General features: G+C 49.1%; 1 protein-coding gene across 1 annotated transcript; it reads left to right on the forward strand.

The window, feature by feature from the left end:
• Positions 1 to 186: 186 nt before the first annotated feature.
• On the forward strand, positions 187 to 20,325 carry LOC125753166 (mucin-16-like). The gene is made up of 4 exons (XM_049098220.1): positions 187 to 338; positions 11,146 to 11,250; positions 12,462 to 12,572; positions 14,009 to 20,325. The coding sequence occupies exons 1-4, from the start codon at positions 251 to 253 to the stop codon at positions 20,323 to 20,325; spliced, it is 6,621 nt and encodes a 2,206-aa protein (XP_048954177.1). The 5' UTR covers positions 187 to 250.
• Positions 20,326 to 22,889: the final 2,564 nt, after the last annotated feature.

A 22,889-nucleotide genomic window follows, 5' to 3' on the forward strand; every position in this document is an offset into this window, starting at 1 on the left:
CCCCTCCAGCCTCTCCCCATGGAGGGTGTCTCTCTGTGGCTGTTAGCTACTACGTGGGCACCGAGAAATGCCAGCTGACCTTTGCCGGCAACGAACCACTGCTTCCCCCAGGGCGGGCCCTGCCTCTCTGGGAAGCTCAGCAAGGCGTGTCCTCACCACCCTCCCAGGAGCCAGGGCTGGGCTGGGCCAGGTTCAGTCACTGGGACTTGTTCAGGGCTGAGGAGCACGGCCGGGGCGGCCAGGCAGGAGCATGGGCTGGGGGGGCCCTGCACACCCGGGGCGCCGGCGCGGGCACCTGCTGGCTCTGGCTGCGAGCCTCCTCCTCGTCTGTGCGCCAGGTGAGTGGGCCGGGCTGGGGCCAGGAGAGGAGGGGCAGATGGGACAGGTGGCTCAGGCGTCCCCAACACCCCCGCCACCCCGGGGGCAGCCAGGAGGCCTTTTGCTTTCTGGCAAAGTCCTGCATCACCGCTGGCCAGATGAGGCTGCATTTGCCCCCACTGACAGGCCAATTCACAAAACCACTGCGTCACGCATTAAACATCTGCCAGGATGGGTGCAGAGATGGCCAGGCACTCCTTCCTTCGTGCACTGCCCCCCTGGCCTCGGCACCTGTGCCTGGCTCTGAGGTAGGAAACGGGGCCGCCACAGAGCCCAGCTTCCAGGAGCTTCTGGTCACGCGGGGCACAAGGATGAGCAGAGGAGCACTGGCGGCTGGGGAGTTCCTGCGCTGCAGGGTGGCTTTGGGGTTGGCAGGGATTTCTATGGGTACGATTAGTGGAAGGGAGGGAAGGGCAGCCCTGCAGGGAGATCTGTGCACTCAGAGGCCAGGAGGCAGGGAACTGCCAAGTGTGTTTGGGTTAGTTCAGTGTGATGTGAGCGGATCTGGGCTGCACGGTAGGGAAGGCACAGGGAGGGGTGGAAGCAGAAAGGCAGCCTGTGAGGTTTAGGGAGGTGTGTTCTTAGATCCCAAAGGGGACTTTGCAAGCCGGCTGGTCATTTGGGGGGATTAGCTGGGGGCTTGTTGCCTATAGGAGGAAGCCCACTGGCTTCTGGGAAAGGCAGGGGGCCGGCTTGGTGTGCTTGCATGCTGTGGGGAGAGACCAGGCTCTCTCGTCTACAGAGGGAAGACCCAAGATTTCCCTCTTGTGACCCCTGGGCTGTCTGGCCCCCCAGACTGTTACACCCCAGCTGCTTCCTTGGGCAGGAAGTCTGGGCTTTCTAGCCAAACCTCTTGGGTGTGCGAGACATCCGGGGGCTTGTAGAGGGAACATCGATCCTCTGCCAGGTGCCTAAGTACCTGTTCCTTTCCTCGTCCTAGAAGAAAGGACTGTCCTCAATGTTTAGCTGGGAAACAGAGGCCACCAGGGCATGAGGGGCAGTCAAGAGGGGCTTCCCCATCCTGGACAGGCATGAGACCCTGGACAGTGGCAGCCTGGGAGCCCCCCTGCCCTTCCCTCACCCAGGCCAGGCTGCAGCTCCCAGAGCAGGTGGGGAAGGCTCCCCAGCCCCCCAGCCCTGAGTCACGGAGGCCCGGCTCTGGTCCCGGGAAGAGCTTTGTGGTTAGATGTCATTGTGAGGCATCCATCCACACAATGACCTGAATGGTGGGCGGGTTTATATGGGACAATCCCACCACCTCCGATGGGGTGTGTCCCCCCTGAGCTGTCCCCAAAGCACGTAGCCACAAACAGAGGCTGTTTAACAGCTTTTGTCCCCAAGGCTCACTCCCAAGTCTGATGCTAGGGTGCTGTTTGAGCTGGGTAAACTCCTGTTCCTGTCCCAGGGAGTGCTGGTCGCCTGGACTATGGCTTGACCCCCCTCCCCACTGCCCCATCATTTCCATAGTGCCTGGGACACCACTCAGGGCAGGGATTCCCCTGGAATCAATCCAGACACCCTCCAGGACTTTTGACTTAAATGCTGGAAAAGACTCCCTTAATCCCTGGTCAGAGATGAAAAGAAGTCTAAATCTCGCACTGACTGACAGGCTGAGTGTTCTTGGGCCAGACACTTAACCTCTCTGAGTTTCCTTCTCCCCAAAGAGTAATTTTTAAAATTTTATTTAAAATTGATTTTAAATAAAAATAAATTTTTATTTTTTAGTTCATTTATTTATTCATGAGAAACACACACAGAGAGAGAGAGAGAGAGAGAGGCAGAGACACAGGCAGAGGGAGAAGCAGGCTCCCTGCAGGGAGCCCAATGCGGGACTCGATCCTAGGACCTTGGGATCACGACCTGAGCCGAAGGCAAATGCTCAAACAGTGAGCCACCCAGGTGCCCCCAAAGAGTAATTTTTTAAAAATTCCAGAGCTGGAGGGAATCTATTCCTTACCTCTCCTTCCACCTTGGGCCCCATCCATCTTCTCCCACATCTGTATCCTGTGCTCTTTCTCTCCTTTCCCCTGGAGAGATCCCAAAGGACCTTAGTAACCGTCATCTTACATTGTGCACATCCTGTGTGCCAGGGTTTTACCTGCATTATCTCAATTGAGCCTTGAGTGGCTGAAAATGGGACCTCTACTGTCTCCCATTTTGTGGAAGAGGAGACAGGCTCAGAGAGAGGTGAATTCTTTTGTTCAAAGTCACACAGCAAGGATCCAAATCTCAGTGTCTGGATGATTCCTAAGCCTTGACTTCACCCTCTGCCTGGCAAGAGGGTTGACCAAGATTACTGGTGTCCTGGGAGTTTCCTGGTCCCCAGGTGCCTCCTCCAGGAGAAATGAGGGGCTGTCCTCCACTGCCCCTCCCAGCAGGGCTCCCCAAGGGCGAAGACTGCATAGAACATATAAAGATCTCACTGCGCTCTGCTGAGTGCCTTCCTGGGTCCCTGGACAATGGCCAGAGAATATTTGGAACTAAGAGGTGGGCCCCTGAGTCCAACCCGCTCTGGCCAGGATTTCAGCTCATCTTTTACCACTTGGGACTCATCTCCCAAAGAAGAGGAAAGATTTGTTCATGTTTTCCTTGGGCCTCAAGGAAGAGTCACCTTTCTTCCCAGTTATTGGGTGGCCTCCCCCAAAAGGAGAGTGATGGGTCCAGACAGGTGGGGCAGCCCTGGGCTTCTTTGCATCTAATTTGTCACTTGATGTCCCCAGGGCTGCCCCCAGGTGGGCAGTGTGAGCAGGTGAATGAGCCTTTCCCACCTTCTGGGAGAGTCCAGGCCCGACCCAGTGGCTTTTACAGGGACCCACCCACTCTTGACAGTAGATTCCATGGTCCAGATTACCCCACCCATTGCACAGATGAAGGGCACAGAAGCTCAGTGGAAGGTCCCCCATGTGGCCGGGGGAGAGCTGTGCTTGGAACCCAGGCTGCGACTCCAAACACCATGCTCTGTATCGCCCTGCCACTATTCGGATCTGGCTTCTGGATGTGGGTACCAGCCTGCTCCCTTGTCTTCTGGCTCCCTACTCAGATCTCAGAGCTGTCCCCAGAAGCTTCAGTGCATCACAGATCCAGGGTTGTGGGGGCACGAATGCCAGGTCAGGAGGACACATCCCAGGAGGGCCACCACCCAGCCATCCTGGTTTGCTGGAGACTGAGGGTGCTCCCGGAATGTGAATCTTTAAGTGCTAAAATTGAGAAAGTCCAAGGGCAAACCACAACAAGTTGGTCGCAGTCCATCCTGGTCCCTCTCCTGTACTTATTCCATTCCTGGCACTTCTTCTGTGGCCTGGCACACCTCCTCTGCCTTAGTCATGAATATTGGCTTCCCTAAGAGCAGCCAGGAGAGAGACAACCTGGCTCTTATCCCTCTGCCTCTACCCTCCTGGGTGCCAATCCACCTTCTCTATCCACATCTGTCTCCTATCCTGGATGCAAATGGTGAGGACGGGTCTCAGCCTGGACCTGGCCATCAGCTCTGGTACATGCACAGTCCAGCTTCCTGTTGCTGGGATACAGCTGCCCACATGTCCTCTCGGGGGGAACTGGTGCAGACAAGAAGAGGGAGTTTGAGGCCCGAGTCCCATCTGGCTTCTTCACGCTCTGCTCCTTGCCCCTGAGTGATGGCTCTTCCTCATCATGGAGTCTAAATTGTCCCCTGTATCTGGATGACAAAGATGCAACCCAGCAGAGCAGTTAACAGTACCTGTGCTGGTGCCAGACAACCTGGGTTCTAATCCCGCCTCTGCCACTTTCCGGACAAGTGAGGTAACCTCTTTAAGCCTCCAGATTCTTATCTATAATGTGAGAAAAAAATGTGTGATTGAGTAGTTGTGAAATCTATATTAAATGAGAAGATGCCTCCAAAATAGTGGTTCTGAACTGGGTGCAATTTTTGCCCTCTGGGGACATTGGCTGTGTCTGGAGAGCAGGGGCTACTGACATCTGGTGGGTAGACACCGGGGATGCTGCTAAACATCCTGTCCTTGCTTCTTCCAATCCATCCTTTTTGCAAGAAGACTGCTCAGTGCCCACTGTCCTCTGTCCTGGGGTTTTCACACTGGGGGCTGTGTCTTCTTGGGAATACTGGTCTTATCTCTGTCAGGGCCTCTGGGAGCATTTAAAAACTTACACCAGTCTCTGGTTTGTGAGATACACCACAGACCTCTCTGTGCTCCATTCCCCAAAACTGCATCCATCTCTTTAATCGCTTGTAAGATGACAACCTGAGCTACTGGGTCCTAAAGATTCCTTGCCTTCTAGATCTAGCAGGCTTTCACAATCCTGACCTTTACTCTGTTTTGAGATTTCACCTCTTACCAGTTGGAGAACAGAAAGCCAGTGTGTAACCTCAGCTTTGGACTCTATACCAGAACATTCTCAGAAAGAATTCTCCGTTCAGAGAGTGAACTTTTATACGTACCATTGCTCCTTGTATCTTCCATTGCCTAACTACAGAGACCATCATGCCAAGCTCAATTGAAACAGGGTGTGGTGGGATAGCTGGTGACACTCCAGGTACTGGAGAGAGCTGTCTAGATCTTGGGTATGAAAACAAAAATGATCTTGTCTATACTACCTCTGCATTAGGTTGTCCTGAGAAGGTAGAGTGACTTGATGTTGGGGTGCCTTACTATGTGTCAAACACTGTACATATTTTTTCTTTTTTTTTATAAATTTATTTTTTCATTGGTGTTCAATTTGTCAACATACAGAATAACACCCAGTGCTCATCCCGTCAAGTGCCCCCCTCAGTGCCCACCACCCAGTCACCCCCAACCCCCCACCCTCCTCCCCTTCCACCCCCCCCCCCCCAGTTCGTTTCCCAGTTAGGAGTCTCTCATGTTCTGTCTCCCTTTCTGATATTTCCCACTTATTTTTTCTCCTTTCCCCTTTATTCCCTTTCACTATTTTTTATATTCCTCAAATGAATGAGACCATTTAATGTTTGTCCTTCTCCGACTGACTTATTTCACTCAGCATAATACCCTCTGGTTCCATCCACGTTGAAGCAAATGGTGGGTATTTGTCGTTTCTAATGGCTGAGGAATATTCCATTGTATACATAGACCACAGCTTCTTTATCCACTCATCTTTCAATGGACACCGAGGCTCCTTCCACACAAACACTGTACATATTAATTCATTCAATAGTAAGAACTTTCACAGGGTTATGAAGAGTCATTGGGGCAACCTATGTAAAGAGAGGACCTGGTACAGAGATCTTTGAATAATTTTTTTTTTTTTATTTTACCCTTATCAGCTCTGTCTCCATCATCCTCTACCCCTCTGGATGGAGGTGGCAGCTTTCTGCAGGACAGATTATCTACAGGTGTCTAAGGAAGCTGATGTCATTTTTAGCTTAGCACAGTATTTCTGTGAACAGTAGAGACTTAATATATGAATGGACCAGTGAATTTTACTTTCATCCCATTCCCATGATAGGTATGCACAGGCTGTGCTCTCCTGAGATGAAGTCATTCATGCACTGATTCATTCATGCAACAAATGGATATCCAGTTACCCCATCCTCCCTCCCGCCTCCCTCCGGCAACCCTTTGTTTGTTTCCCAGAGTCAGGAGTCTCTCATGGTTTGTCTTCCTCTCCGGTTTTTCCCCATTCAATTCCACCCCCCTTCCCTTACGGTCCCTTTCACTAGTTCTTATATTCCACATATGAATGAAACCATATGATAATTGTCTTTCTCTGATTGACTCATTTCACTCAGCATAATACCCTCCAGTTCCACCCACATCGAAGCAAATGGTGGGTATTCGTCCTTTCTGATGGCTGAGGAATATTCCAAAAGGCAGTTGGCTTCCTAGGTCACTCTGCCTGTTTCAAGGACTTGTCAACGAGCTGTAAGTCATAGGGAAATTTACCTACGTATTTAATGTTTACAACCTCTGTTTTACAAAGTGAATGATAAAGATAACCAAACTTAGATCACAATTTAAAAATAAAGTAATATGAGTGGGAAATATCAGAGAGGGAGACAGAACATGAGAGATTCCTAACTCTGGAAAAGGAACAAGGGGTGGTGGAAAGGGAGGTGGGCAGGGGGTGGGGGTGACTGGGTGATGGGCACTGAGAGGGGCACTTGATGGGATGAGCACTGGGTGTTATGCTATATGTTGGCAAATTGAACTCCAATAAAAAAAAAAAAAACCTAAAAAATAAATAAATAAAGTAATATACTAGGGCTCCCTACAGGAGCCTGCTTCTCCCTCTGCCTGTGTCTCTGCCTCTATCTCTCACAAATAAATAAATACACATCTTAAAAAAAAATAAAGTAATATACTAATCAACAACAAAAAATGCAGAGTAACAAAAACATTCACTAAGACACTAAAATGATTTTTAAATGAACTAAGAAGGAAGAAATGTTGAATTACTGTCATGTGTCTTTCACGATACAGTTATAAATTGGCAACTCCAGGAGTTTGCCCCAAAAGAGAACCATAATCCTAGTTTGAGCAGGAGTAGCAATACTGATATACAGCACCTCTAAGACAAAATTGTATTGAATAATGATCTTTTTAAAATTATCACAGTAACTTTTAAATTTTGTTTTCCTTTTTTCTATTTATTTTATTTTTATTTAAAAAATTTTTTAAATTCAAATTCAATTTAATTAACATATAGTATACTATTAGTTTCAGGGGTAAAATTCAGTGATTCATCAGTTGCATTCAATACCTAGTGCTCTTTACATCAAGTGCCCTCCTTAATGCCCATCTCCCCGTCACCCCATCCCCTCACCCACCTCCCCTCCAGCAACCCTCAGTTTGTTTCCTAGAGCTCAGAGTCTTTTATGGTTTGCTTCCCCCTCTGCTTTTATCTTATTTGATTTTTCCTTCCTTTCCGCCATATGAGTGAGATCGTATGGTACTTGCCTTTCTCTGACTGACTTATAAGTTGTAAGGAAATTTAACATTTTTTTTCCTTTTGCCTCAATATTTATTTTCCTTCTCAGACTTTCCTGAAAATTCCAGTGGAAGTCATGTGTGCCCATTGTAGAACACTGAGAAAATTCAGTGAGGACACAAGAATGAATACACTAGCTTGAACTGGATCTTGAATGATGAATAGGTCTTAATTTGTGAAAGAGGAGAGTGTGAACCATGGACAGAAAGGAAAGAGGCTGAAGAATTATGATTTGTTTGGCTGGGGAACCTCAACAATGTCACTATGACTTACAGAAGGCGATGGGAAGGATGTTTTGGGAGGTAAAGCTGGGGCAAGGTTTCTGGACCTCAGCCTTCTTGACCATTGGGGGTCCAGTACTCTTTGCAGGGGGTTGGTACTGTGGCCCAAGCCTCTGTGGTTGGTAGCAGCATCCCTGGCCTCTGCCCAGTAGGTAGCAGCAAAGGGTTTTTTTGGGACTAAAAACCCAAAAGGCATCACCTTTACCCAATATTCCTTGGGGGGGAATGTCAGACCGAGTTGAGAACCAGTGTGAGAAGAAGAGGCAAGATGGATCTTTAAGGACTAAGATTTGAAGGGGAGAACTGATGCAGTCTGGTTTTTCATCTTAGGGAAATTCTGTGGTTGCCCTGTCCTTTCTCCTGTACAAATTTGTCTCTTCTCAGTCAGAAAGATTGCCCAGTTTCCCCCCAGCTTCCCACATCCACAGCAGGTCTTCCGGACGGATGTAGGTTTGTTCAGGAGAAGTGCAGAAATTCTAGTTACATTGCCCATCAGGAAAAGTTGCAGGGAGCCCGTGGCAGCCAGCAGCTGGCTCTCAGAGGACAAGTCTTAGACCTTCCCCCAAAAGGCAAATGCTGACCCATCCCTGCTTGACCCCGTGGGCCTCCCCAGATCCAGTGCTCCTACCCCATCCTGTAACACATGGGGCCGCAGCACCGAATCCACATGGGCACACAGGCACCAGTTTGCGATGTGAGGTTTCCACAGGTGTGACTACAGTGAACAAAAGTGCCCTGTCTTTTACTTCCCCAGCTGAGACCATGACCAGAACCTCTGCTCCTGGAAGAGAGAACAATCTGACTGTCACTTCAGGCTCCAGCCCAGGTTTAACCAGCCCTGACAGCAGGGCGACAGGTGATGCTCAGGTGTCCTCACCTGACCCAATGAGGGAGCTCAGAAGCATACGGGGCACCCCCGCAGGGCACAGCACAAGCACGGCTATGCCTGGGAGCTCTGAGCGTGCCAGGGCACCCCTTTCTGGCACAGCAGCGTCACAGAACCCAGGGACAAGCTCAACCATGTCACAGTCCGGCTCATCTTCTGGAAGGAAAATAAATTCCTCTACTTACACATCCCCCACCATTAGCAACAGTCTTGATTCTTTTGATCTGTCCACCACAGCAGTGACTGGGGCCTCTCCCTTAGATCCCAAGGCCTCAACCTGGGTCTCTTCATCAGCATTTGCCAACCTCCTGGCACAGACTAGCCACGCTTCTCCTGAGACTAGAAACCCAGGGCTGGAGCACACCAGCCCAGGAGTGGAGACAGGCCTGGCCAGAACCTCACCAGGAGCACTAACCTTTTCTGAAGCCAAGAGAGAACCCCTCCGGACATCCACCTCTGCACTGTCAGAGGCCTCATCCCACAGAGGTGAGACTTCTGGGTTAGGAAGCACCTGTTCCTGATTGTGATAGTTTGCCTCCATTCATGAGTAAGGACCTGCTGCCTCTGCCTTCTTGGAAATGGGTTTGTTTTCCTTGGTTGGTCATTGAGGATGGTAAGAAAGCCCCTTCCTTTTTTTTATGGGGTATTTTACTTGTATTGCTTCAGGATTCTGGGTGCAGGGAAATGACCAGTTGGCCATGGTTGCCACTATGGCTCCCTATATCTGGTTTTCTAGGACTGTAGAGAAGAAGTTCACTGTAGAAGTTGCCTGCATATACCCAGAGTATGGGATTGCTCATCCATATTGTGCTTTGTAGCTATTCCTGATGAATATCACATTTTTATTTTACTTTAAGATTTTATTTATTTGTTTGTTTGAGGGAGAGAGAGAAAAAAAAAGACAAATGGAGGGGAGAGGCAGAGGCAGAGGGAGAAGCAGACTCCACACTGAGCAGGGAGCCCGATTCAGGGCTGGATGCCAGGACTTTGAGATCATGACCTGAGCTGAAAGAAGACGCTTAACCGACTGAGCCACCCAGGCACCCCTGAATATCACATTTTTAAAAAAGATTTATTTATTTGAGAAAGAGAGAGCATGAGCAGGGAGGAAGGGCAGAGGGCGAGGAAGAAAGACAAGCAGACTCTGTATTCAGTGTGGAACCTGGCACAGGGCTTGATCTCACAACTCTGAGATCACGACCCTGAGATCATGACCTGAGCTGAAACAAAGAGTCAGATGCTTAAGTGACTGAAACACCCAGGTGCTCAATGCATATCACATTTGTTAAACATTTTTTTTTATTGAGGTAAAATATATAGTTCAGTGGCATTAAGTACATTCACATTGTTCTGCAACCATCCCCACTACCCAACCCCAGAACTTTTTTATCTTTCCAAACTGAAACTCTCTTCCCATTAATCCCTAACTCCTCATTTCCCCCTCCTCCCAGCATCTGAAATCACCATTCTACTTCCATCTCTACGAATCTGACTACTCTAGGTACCTCATATATGTGGAATCATGTAATATTTGCCTTTTTGTGTCTGGCTTATTTCACTTGGTGTAATGTTTTCAAGGTTCATTCTTATGGTAGTAGGTGTCAGAGTTTTCTTCCTTTTTAAGGCTGAATAATATCCCATTGTGGATATAAACCACCTTTTGTTTATTCACCCATAGGTGGACATCTGGGTTGTCTCCACCTTCTGTCTATTAAGAATCATGCTGCTGTGAACATTAGTGTACAAATACCTGTTTGAGTCTTTTTCATGTTTTAGGGGCAAATACCTAGTAGTGGGATTCCTACACAATGTAATGGAATACTATATTTTTATGTTTACGTTTTGAAACTTCTTGGGGTCACCTGTTCTCACCCAGATGAGAATCAGCCCATCATAACTAAGCTTTCTCAGGTATCCCTGATTGATGAGATCCTTCTCAGTAAGACTGGTGGCTTCTGTGTCTGACTCATGTCCCTGAGATGACTGATCACATCACCTTAGTTGTCATTATCTTTAAAAACAAACAGCTTCCCATCAGGAATCTTTCTTTTTTTAAAATATTTATTTATTCATGAGAGACGCAGAGAGAGGGGCAGAGACATAGGCAGAGGGAGAAGCAGGCTTCTCAAAGGGAGCCTGATGCGGGACTCGATCCCAGATCCCAGGATCACGACTTGAGCCAAGGCAGGTACCCGACCGCTGAGCCACCCAGGCGTCCCTCCCATCAGGAATCTTGATAGTCTTTCCTGACACTCTCTAGTCTATGCCCTCCACTATGTCCTATTAGAATATCTGACTTGAAGTCACCTGGGCAGCCATCTGCCTCACTCATATACCTCTTTGACCAGCACATTCTTTATGGAATAGACCAGCACTTTGATGCCCATGACCTTCCAGACTTAATGTGGATTCTGATGATGCTGGAATTAAGGAGAGAAGAGAATAAGTTACTGCCCATTAATACCTTATTCCATTGTGCTTGTTCATGGCACAATTCTTGTGCAGAGTTGGTATTCAAATCACCCCAAGCCTGTGTTCTCCTGTCTCTAACCTTTGACTAACACTTCCTTGTAAATAATCTTTGTTTCCCAAAGTGTGATTTTTCTCAGGTGCCTTCCTTCTAAACTGACCAATATCCATCCAACCCACCTGTCTCTCCTACAGGCACTGATGGGACTGTGGTGTCCATCACTAACTTTTCCACATATGAAAATTCCTCATGGCTGAACAGTGACCCTTCAACACCTGTGACAGTGGTGGACTCTGCAGGTATGATAGCCGCTGCTTAGCTTTGTCTTTCTAGGAACCATGCTTTCTGATCCCTGGTAAATTGTGCTTTTGCTAGAACCAGTCTGAGAAATTGGCACTACCTGGATTTCTCCTAAGAATGTAGGTCTCTTTGCCGTTTCTTCAATATGGAACATAAGTATCTCCAAGAACACAAGAGATCATTCTGTGTTCAGGACATATTCATTAATATATGGCTCTTACTGAAAGAAGTTCCAAACTATCATGATAAGAATTGATCACGGACGGTTGATGGTTCCTGGAATGATCCTTATGTGAGAAAAAGCCACCATCTTGGAAGATGTGATGCCACGAGAAAGTCAACTCTGTGTCCTAGAGGTTTTTCTGAAAAGGAAATGGTTCTCTCTTGTCAGGAAGAAGTGATAGGAGTTTGGAGACTGACCTATCATTTTATAATCTAATATTCCCTGCACTTAGTTTCTCTTTAAGGGCCAAACAGGAGTTTCCAAAATGGGAAATAATAATAACAACAACAACAATAATAATAAAATAGATATTAAATTATGCCGTAATTCCTTGGAAATAATATTCAGTGGTCAAGAGTTTCAGATGGGTTAGCAGGGACCATAGGCACTTGGTGAATAAGGCCGGATATGGGAAAGGAACAATACATGTAGAAAAGGAGAAACAGATTCTCCCTCAGGTGGTCGGAAATGGGATTGTTAAATGTTCTCTCAGGATAAACTCAAAAGAGATCAATCTGACATTCATAGAAACTTCACCACAATAACTAATACCTCCTAACATTATGAGTACACTTTTTAGCAATAGAGGGTTGGGGGGAGCCAACTATACTGTCCAAGTCACAACTTCTCCTGATGGCCAGCAGATGACCGCTGCATTTGCTGAGGCTTCTGGAGTAGGTCAGACATGGGAGGTCAATCAATGATGAATTCACATATCATAGGTATCGAAGACAGAGTATCACCAAATGCTTTTGCTTGAGACCAATCAATACAACAATCCCACCATCAACACGAAGCTCTTCTATTATTATGATGCAGGCCATCTTGTGGGTTTGACTTCATGCCAACAAGAGAATTCTTCCTTGCAATGTGCCTTCTCAGAGATAAATTAGGACATGGCCGAGCCAGCGTCTAGTGAGAGCATTTCTTGTCTATGCACATCTTGAGGGAATGCTAGGCTGACACCTCAATCCTCTTATCCTTCAGGGACTCAGGAATCCGTGACAACCACCAGCAGGGAGCTCAGTGAGGGAGCACATGGAGACACCACATGGTCAACAAGTGACTCTGCATCTCTGATGACTACCATCAGCCTGGGTACGTATGATTATCTGTGTACACTATGTTTAACACTGGTCTCTGGGGTAAAATAATTGATTGCTTGGGTCCCATGTGCTGGTACATAATCAAAATTTTCTGCTGTTGTATCCAGAGGCTATTGATAATATATATTTATTTTTTATCTTTTAACTTATCTTATTTAAATTCAATTAGTTAACATATAGTGTATGTTCAGTTTTAGATATAAAGTTCAACTGCTCTTCTGTTGTATATAACACTCAGTGTTCATCACATCACATGCCCTCTTAATGCCCATCACCTATTTACCTCATCCCCTCACCCACCTCCCCTCCAGCAGCCAATATTTTTTATGGAGAATTTATTTATTTATTTATTTATTTATTTATTTATTTATTTATTTAGGTTTATTTATTTATTTTAGATACAGAGAGAGTAGGGAGGGGCAGAGGGAGAGGGAAGGAGAGAGTCCTCAAGCAGACTCCTCACTGAGCACAGAGCTCAATGTGAGGCTCGATCCCAGGATCCTGAGATCGTGACCTGAGCAGAAATCAAGAATTGGATGCTTAACTGACTGGGCCACACAGGCACTCCTGTTTCTAATATTAATTGCTTCTTAGTAATTTATATGTTCAAGAACCAATCACTTCAACCTTCGGAACAGCTATAGTATCTCTACAAATCAGCTGACCAATTGTGAAGAGCCTTTCTAACTCAGACACTAGGTCACTAAGGTCAGGGATTCCCATGAACGGAGAAAGGAACACTTGTCATAAGTTTATTCTATGGGTCACTTCATAATTATAAGATGATTGTAACACTGTCCCTTGTTACAATGTTCAGTACATGGCCTGCAGGTGAGAGGTGTCAACGTATGGTGCTTAAGCAGATGGATACAGTTGTCCTGAGTCCTGAAAGCAATCATTTGACATGTCTTTTGTGCTAGACATTAAAATGTTCCACCTTTTCCTGATGAGAGGTGAAAGAACATGAAAATATATAGGAAGTAAGGTGCCTTGGTTGGCCTCTTTCTTTAACCTGTTAAAACCAAGCCATAGAACTTTTAATTAGAATCACAATTTTGAAGTCTGGGGGATAAAGGCAGATATCAGACTAAAATTGATTGAAGGTTGGACCAAGGAGGAAAAACAGAGCAAAAGGTGGGAGAGTTTTCCCCTGTTCCCAGGTAGAATCTTTACCCTCCATTAAGACATGAGATGTTGTACATAGGTCCACATGGAGGCCACACTGATATAGAAAGCTGGGATGCCAGGGGGAGCCCTGCAGGCAGTAGACCAAGCTCATATACCCAACATCAGACACAAGGATGGATGATAGGATTCCTACCATCCAAAGGAGCAGAATATGTACAGATTTATAAGGAGAATCAAAACCAAAAGAACCCCCTTTTTTTAAATCTCCTTGCAAACTTCCTAACTGAAGAGCTGTTTTAGTCACAGGCTTGTCCACCAGAAGCCCAGGAACATCTGAAGATATCATAAATCCAACCTCCAAGGGGTCCAGCAGTAGCTACAAGACCAGGACCACTGTGGAAACTTCCTTTAGAGAGACTTCAACAGAGACTGCTATGACCACAGGGAATGACAGCACCAGACTCCTTCACTTGCCCACAGGAACCACGGTGCCAGCAGAATCATCTACAGAAATGGCAGTAGTTACAAATAACACCTCCCACTCCCCATATCCAGTTACAGCTCTGGCCACTGCATACGCTGAAACGCCAGAAAGGACAAGCCAGTCAAGAGGAACAATGTCCTTCCTCCACCCAGAGGCAACTTCCACAGGGAATGTCCAGCAAGTCAGCTCAGTCCTGACTTCCAAAACAACTGAAGTGGACTTGTCCACACGGCTTGGCTCCACTGAGGGAATTGCAATGGACACACATTTCCCCTCCAGCACATCTTCCACTGGCCTTCAGGACTTTGAAACAAGTTTAGTTATAACCCCCAAGATAGCCACAAGCTCAGTGACAGAGAAATCTGGACTTGAAACCAGGACATGGGTCAGCACTATGGTCACTCCTTTCACTGCCTTCAGTAAAAAGGCAATGACAGCTGAATGGCCTTCAGGTGGATCTGTGGATGGGACTTATTCGTCTGCTAGCCCATGGTCAAAGCAGACAGCTAGGAATGGCCCAACACTGAGTGCCTCCCCTGTGGATCCAGACACAGCTTTTACCACCCTCCCTTCTGATGGGTCAGAAGGCTCAACCACTATCAGCCTCATCAGGATGACAAGAGAGAAAACTGGCTCCTCTATATCTGCTACCTCCCCTTCAGTGGGGCCTAAGTCTGAGTCCATCACAGGACTGGAGACCACTGAAACTGCATCTCCACCTGAGGCCCTTTCTGTGACATCATCTCCTACAGAACTAACAAGCAAGGGTGGGACCCCCACTGTGAGGGTCATCACCTCTAGCCCCAAGGGAGCAGGGTCAGTTTCAACTGTAATGCCTAGCCCACAGAGGAAGTCCAGAACCACAGACAGCACCCAAGCACCAGAGACCTCTCCATGGACTGTCACAGACACAGCTGCCCACTTCCATGCCACTGGCTTGCCCAAAGACACTTCTACAGGCAGGACACTTGCTTCCTCAGCTGTGGCTGTTGCAACAGCTGAACAACAGTCAAGTATATCTGTGGGTGAGGCTTATTCATCTGCTATCACACGGTCAGAGAAGACAACTGAAAGTGATCTGCATGATGCGTCTCCAGAGACCACAGACACATTGCATCTAACCTCCATAGAACAAACCACATCACCATCTCTGACCTTTAAAAGTCAAGCCATTACCAGCCCCCCCAGTGCCTCAGGAGGAAAAATGAGCTCTTTACCATCTATCATACTTCCTTCAATGGGATCTAAGACTCTGGTGGCCATCACAAATGTAGTGACAAGTGATGCTCCCTCTAGGACTGGACTACTGTCACAGACCTCATCTCCTGCAGAAATGAGCACCGTGGGTGTAACCACACCTCCCACTCCAGATGTTACCACCACCATCACCACCATGGGAACCAACCCAGTCCTGACTACCATGTCTGACTCAGAGAGGACAGTGAGCACTCTGGCCACAGAGACCAGCACATCTGCCCTAGAGCATCCTTCCACATGGTCACCTACAACTGCTTCTGCCCCAACATCAGGCCTTTGGAGTTTTAAAAAAATAACTTCAGTTTTGCAAGTCACAGGTTCCCCTGAAACAAATTCTGCAATGGGCACTACTTCATCCTTAGCATCAAGCACTGAATCAGGCTCTACATCTACTCCCCATGACATTGCGACTATCACTGGAACCAGCTTACCCATTCCATCTTCTCATGCTTCAGCTGAAGAGATGAAGTCCACAGGTATGAGAACATTCAGTCATTCAGACACGACGGCATCTATGCCCATCTCAACTACTTCTGGTACCGAAAGGATGAGACCCTCATCTCCTCATATTTTAAGCACAAGTTGGACTACTAGTAGAAGAGAAACATTTCTACCTGTTTCAGTGGTTTCTACTGACCATTCAAATGCAAAGTCTGATTCTCTGCCCACTCTTGACTGGGCTACTGGGATATTTGTGTCATCAGCCACAACCACTACCTCAGTTCCTCAAGGGGACACAACTCAAACATTCCCTGTGGAGAACATAATCAGCTCGACTACCTCACAACAGCCACTATTTACAACAGAAATGACAAGTGGGGTCACACCTGCATATGTGGAAAGTAGTTCTAGAGTCACGTTCTCATGGAAGCTAGACAATGTCAGCAAAGAAGCAGAGCAGAATTCTACCCAGGTTTCTGCCACAATATCTGAAAGCACATCCCAGAAAACTGGCATTACCATGAGGAAAAACACTGTAACGTCTGAAGTGCCCACTGAGACTACTAAGGAGGACTCCTCTGAAAGGATGTTAACCAATGGCCCTGCATTGACCACAATATCATCAAACATCCCAAAAGAAATGAACACCAGGCTCTCTACCTCCCCCAGCATGGCAGCTATAACCATGGCTGGCAAAACTATCATACCTGGGCCCTCATCAGAGAGCACACAAACCACAGATGCATCATTCATAGTCTCCAGGACAGAGAGTCACATGGCTGAGACTGAGGGTTCAGGACAGACAGACATGACCATTAGCATGCACACAGGATCTGAGAGGGTGCCACAGACAAGCCCTTCCTATGAACATCACACCAGATCCCCATCTTCCCTGGTGCCTTCACATGCCATGAGCTTGACTTATCTAACATCCCACACATCACAGACCGGTGGCCTTTCTGCACCTGTTCCTGCCACCTTACCTGGACACTATGACCCACTGATGACCACTGGCAGTTGGACAACAAGCATGGCACCTGTGACAAGTACACCTTCAGATCCGATCAGCACCTCAGAAGGGATACAGGCCACTTGGGAAACCTCTACTGCCACAGCGGACGTCCAAGATTCCATTAACACAAAGGTAACCAGTGTGGGGACCATCACTTCCACACAGGAGTCCCACTCCTCTGCACCCCCTAGCTCAGAGAACCATAAAGAAACTACTCCAATCATCACCTCTTACCTAAATGAGGACTCCATGGACTCCACACCATCGCCTGACATTTCTGACACCACCAAGCTTGAGACACAGTCAAAGTCACCCCTGTCTCTGGAGCCAACAGGCACCAGCACTGTGCAGCACACCAGCATGGCCAGGGAAAACACAATTGTACCTTTGGGGCTGTCCCCTGCTAGGCCTACTATGGCCTCCTTGACAGATGTCATCTCCTCTAGTGGGATGTCTGACTCTGGCCCTACTCAGTCCACAATGTCACCAGACATTCCCAAGAGTATTAACACCAGGCTCTCGACCCTCCTTGTCACGACAGTGTCTGCAGATATAGCCATGGCCACAAAAACAGTCCTCTCTGGGGTCTCATCTCAGGGCACAGGAACCACAGATGTATCAGCTACAGCCTCCTGGGCAACGAGTCACATGGTTGGGACTGAGGGCTCAACACAGTCACACATGACCATTAGCATGGACACAGAGTCTCAGGGGGTGTCACAGACAAGCCCTTCCTCTGAAGTCGACATCAGATCCCCATTGTCCCTGGAGCCCTCGCATGCCATGAGCTTGACTTCGCTAGCATCCCCCACATCACAGACCAGTGACCGTTCTTCACCTGTACCTGCCAGCACACTTGGAGTCTCTGACCTGCTGAAGCCCACCAGCGAGTGGACCACAAGCACGGCACCTGTGACAAGTTCACCTTCAGATTTGATCAGCACCTCAGAAGGGATACAGGCCACTTGGGAAGCCTCTACTGCCACAGTGGACATCCAGCATTCTGACCACACAGCAGTGACCACTGTGGGGAACATCACTTCCACACAGGAGTCCCAATCCTCTGCCCTCCCTGGCTCAGAGACCCCCAAAAGCACCACTCCAATTGTCACCTCTTCCTTCAGTCAAGACTTAATGATATCCACAACATTGCCTGGCCTTTCTGAAACCAGAGAGTTTGAGACACCGTCAAAGTCATCCCTGTCTCCAGAGCCAAGGGTCACCAGCACCGTGGGCCACACCAGAATGGCCACCGGGAACACAACTGTCCCTCATGAGCAGTCCACTGCTAGTCCTACTGTGGCCTCCATGACACATGTCATCTCCTCGAGCCAGGTGTCTGACTCTGGCCCTACTCAGTCTACAATATCACAAGACGTTTCCATGAGTGTCAACACCATGGTGTCTACCTCCCCTGTCCTGACAGTGTCTGCAGATAATGCCAAAACAGTCTTTCCTGGGGCTTCATCACAGGTTGCAAGAACCACATCTGCTTCAGCCCTGGCCTCCCAGGCAGAGAGTCAAACGACTAGGACTGAGGGCTCAACACAGTCACACATGACCATTAGCATGGACACAGCGTCTGAGGGGGTGCCACAGACAAGCCCTTCCTCTGAAGTCGACATCAGATCCCCATCGTCCCTGGAGCCCTCGCATGCCATGAGCTTGACTTCGCTAGCATCCCCCACATCACAGACCAGTGACCGTTCTTCATCTGTCCCTGCCACCTCACTTGGAGTCTCTGACCGGCTGAAGACCACCAGCGAATGGACAACAAGCATGGCACCTGTGACAAGTTCACCTTCAGATTTGATCAGCACTTCAGAAGGGATACAGGCCACTTGGGAAGCCTCTACTGCCACAGCAGACATCCAAGATTCCAGTAACACAGAGGTAACCAGTGTGGAGACTGACACTTCCTCACAGGGGTCACAATCCTCTGCTCCACCTGGCTCAGAGACCACCAAAGGCACCACTCCAATTGTGATCTCTTCCCTCAGTCAGTCCTCCACAGTCTCCACACCATTGCCTGGCCTTTCTGAAGCCACAGAGCTGGAGACACAGTCAAAGTCATCTCTGTCTCTGGAGCCAACGGACACCAGCACCATGCCTCACAACAGCATGGCCAGGGAAAACATCACTGTCCCTTCTGGGCCGCCCACTGCTAGTCCTACTATGGCCTCCATGACAGATGTCATCTCCTCTAGAAGGACGTCAGTCCCTGGCCCTGCTCAGTCCACAATGTCACCAGACATTCCCAAGAGTATTAACACCAGGCTCTCGACCTTCCCTGTCACGACAGTGTCTGCAGATATAGCCATGGCCACAAAAACAGTCCTCTCTGGGGTCTCATCTCAGGGCACAGGAACCACAGATGTATCAGCTACAGCCTCCTGGGCAACGAGTCACATGGTTGGGACTGAGGGCTCAACACAGTCACACATGACCATTAGCATGGACACAGAGTCTCAGGGGGTGTCACAGACAAGCCCTTCCTCTGAAGTCGACATCAGATCCCCATCGTCCCTGGAGCCCTCGCATGCCATGAGCTTGACTTCGCTAGCATCCCCCACATCACAGACCAGTGACCGTTCTTCACCTGTACCTGCCAGCACACTTGGAGTCTCTGACCTGCTGAAGCCCACCAGCGAGTGGACCACAAGCACGGCACCTGTGACAAGTTCACCTTCAGATTTGATCAGCACCTCAGAAGGGATACAGGCCACTTGGGAAGCCTCTACTGCCACAGTGGACATCCAGCATTCTGACCACACAGCAGTGACCACTGTGGGGAACATCACTTCCACACAGGAGTCCCAATCCTCTGCCCTCCCTGGCTCAGAGACCCCCAAAAGCACCACTCCAATTGTCACCTCTTCCTTCAGTCAAGACTTAATGATATCCACAACATTGCCTGGCCTTTCTGAAACCAGAGAGTTTGAGACACCGTCAAAGTCATCCCTGTCTCCAGAGCCAAGGGTCACCAGCACCGTGGGCCACACCAGAATGGCCACCGGGAACACAACTGTCCCTCATGAGCAGTCCACTGCTAGTCCTACTGTGGCCTCCATGACACATGTCATCTCCTCGAGCCAGGTGTCTGACTCTGGCCCTACTCAGTCTACAATATCACAAGACGTTTCCATGAGTGTCAACACCATGGTGTCTACCTCCCCTGTCCTGACAGTGTCTGCAGATAATGCCAAAACAGTCTTTCCTGGGGCTTCATCACAGGTTGCAAGAACCACATCTGCTTCAGCCCTGGCCTCCCAGGCAGAGAGTCAAACGACTAGGACTGAGGGCTCAACACAGTCACACATGACCATTAGCATGGACACAGCGTCTGAGGGGGTCCACAGACAAGCCCTTCCTCTGAAGTCGACATCAGATCCCCATCGTCCCTGGAGCCCTCGCATGCCATGAGCTTGACTTCGCTAGCATCCCCCACATCACAGACCAGTGACCGTTCTTCATCTGTCCCTGCCACCTCACTTGGAGTCTCTGACCGGCTGAAGACCACCAGCGAATGGACAACAAGCATGGCACCTGTGACAAGTTCACCTTCAGATTTGATCAGCACTTCAGAAGGGATACAGGCCACTTGGGAAGCCTCTACTGCCACAGCAGACATCCAAGATTCCAGTAACACAGAGGTAACCAGTGTGGAGACTGACACTTCCTCACAGGGGTCACAATCCTCTGCTCCACCTGGCTCAGAGACCACCAAAGGCACCACTCCAATTGTGATCTCTTCCCTCAGTCAGTCCTCCACAGTCTCCACACCATTGCCTGGCCTTTCTGAAGCCACAGAGCTGGAGACACAGTCAAAGTCATCTCTGTCTCTGGAGCCAACGGACACCAGCACCATGCCTCACAACAGCATGGCCAGGGAAAACATCACTGTCCCTTCTGGGCCGCCCACTGCTAGTCCTACTATGGCCTCCATGACAGATGTCATCTCCTCTAGAAGGACGTCAGTCCCTGGCCCTGCTCAGTCCACAATGTCACCAGACATTCCCAAGAGTATTAACACCAGGCTCTCGACCTTCCCTGTCACGACAGTGTCTGCAGATATAGCCATGGCCACAAAAACAGTCCTCTCTGGGGTCTCATCTCAGGGCACAGGAACCACAGATGTATCAGCTACAGCCTCCTGGGCAACGAGTCACATGGTTGGGACTGAGGGCTCAACACAGTCACACATGACCATTAGCATGGACACAGAGTCTCAGGGGGTGTCACAGACAAGCCCTTCCTCTGAAGTCGACATCAGATCCCCATCGTCCCTGGAGCCCTCGCATGCCATGAGCTTGACTTCGCTAGCATCCCCCACATCACAGACCAGTGACCGTTCTTCACCTGTACCTGCCAGCACACTTGGAGTCTCTGACCTGCTGAAGCCCACCAGCGAGTGGACCACAAGCACGGCACCTGTGACAAGTTCACCTTCAGATTTGATCAGCACCTCAGAAGGGATACAGGCCACTTGGGAAGCCTCTACTGCCACAGTGGACATCCAGCATTCTGACCACACAGCAGTGACCACTGTGGGGAACATCACTTCCACACAGGAGTCCCAATCCTCTGCCCTCCCTGGCTCAGAGACCCCCAAAAGCACCACTCCAATTGTCACCTCTTCCTTCAGTCAAGACTTAATGATATCCACAACATTGCCTGGCCTTTCTGAAACCAGAGAGTTTGAGACACCGTCAAAGTCATCCCTGTCTCCAGAGCCAAGGGTCACCAGCACCGTGGGCCACACCAGAATGGCCACCGGGAACACAACTGTCCCTCATGAGCAGTCCACTGCTAGTCCTACTGTGGCCTCCATGACACATGTCATCTCCTCGAGCCAGGTGTCTGACTCTGGCCCTACTCAGTCTACAATATCACAAGACGTTTCCATGAGTGTCAACACCATGGTGTCTACCTCCCCTGTCCTGACAGTGTCTGCAGATAATGCCAAAACAGTCTTTCCTGGGGCTTCATCACAGGTTGCAAGAACCACATCTGCTTCAGCCCTGGCCTCCCAGGCAGAGAGTCAAACGACTAGGACTGAGGGCTCAACACAGTCACACATGACCATTAGCATGGACACAGCGTCTGAGGGGGTGCCACAGACAAGCCCTTCCTCTGAAGTCGACATCAGATCCCCATCGTCCCTGGAGCCCTCGCATGCCATGAGCTTGACTTCGCTAGCATCCCCCACATCACAGACCAGTGACCGTTCTTCATCTGTCCCTGCCACCTCACTTGGAGTCTCTGACCGGCTGAAGACCACCAGCGAATGGACAACAAGCATGGCACCTGTGACAAGTTCACCTTCAGATTTGATCAGCACTTCAGAAGGGATACAGGCCACTTGGGAAGCCTCTACTGCCACAGCAGACATCCAAGATTCCAGTAACACAGAGGTAACCAGTGTGGAGACTGACACTTCCTCACAGGGGTCACAATCCTCTGCTCCACCTGGCTCAGAGACCACCAAAGGCACCACTCCAATTGTGATCTCTTCCCTCAGTCAGTCCTCCACAGTCTCCACACCATTGCCTGGCCTTTCTGAAGCCACAGAGCTGGAGACACAGTCAAAGTCATCTCTGTCTCTGGAGCCAACGGACACCAGCACCATGCCTCACAACAGCATGGCCAGGGAAAACATCACTGTCCCTTCTGGGCCGCCCACTGCTAGTCCTACTATGGCCTCCATGACAGATGTCATCTCCTCTAGAAGGACGTCAGTCCCTGGCCCTGCTCAGTCCACAATGTCACCAGACATTCCCAAGAGTATTAACACCAGGCTCTCGACCTTCCCTGTCACGACAGTGTCTGCAGATATAGCCATGGCCACAAAAACAGTCCTCTCTGGGGTCTCATCTCAGGGCACAGGAACCACAGATGTATCAGCTACAGCCTCCTGGGCAACGAGTCACATGGTTGGGACTGAGGGCTCAACACAGTCACACATGACCATTAGCATGGACACAGAG

Source organism: Canis lupus, chromosome 20 (assembly GCF_003254725.2).
Source record: "Canis lupus dingo isolate Sandy chromosome 20, ASM325472v2, whole genome shotgun sequence".
NCBI classification, from domain to species: Eukaryota; Metazoa; Chordata; class Mammalia; order Carnivora; family Canidae; genus Canis; species Canis lupus.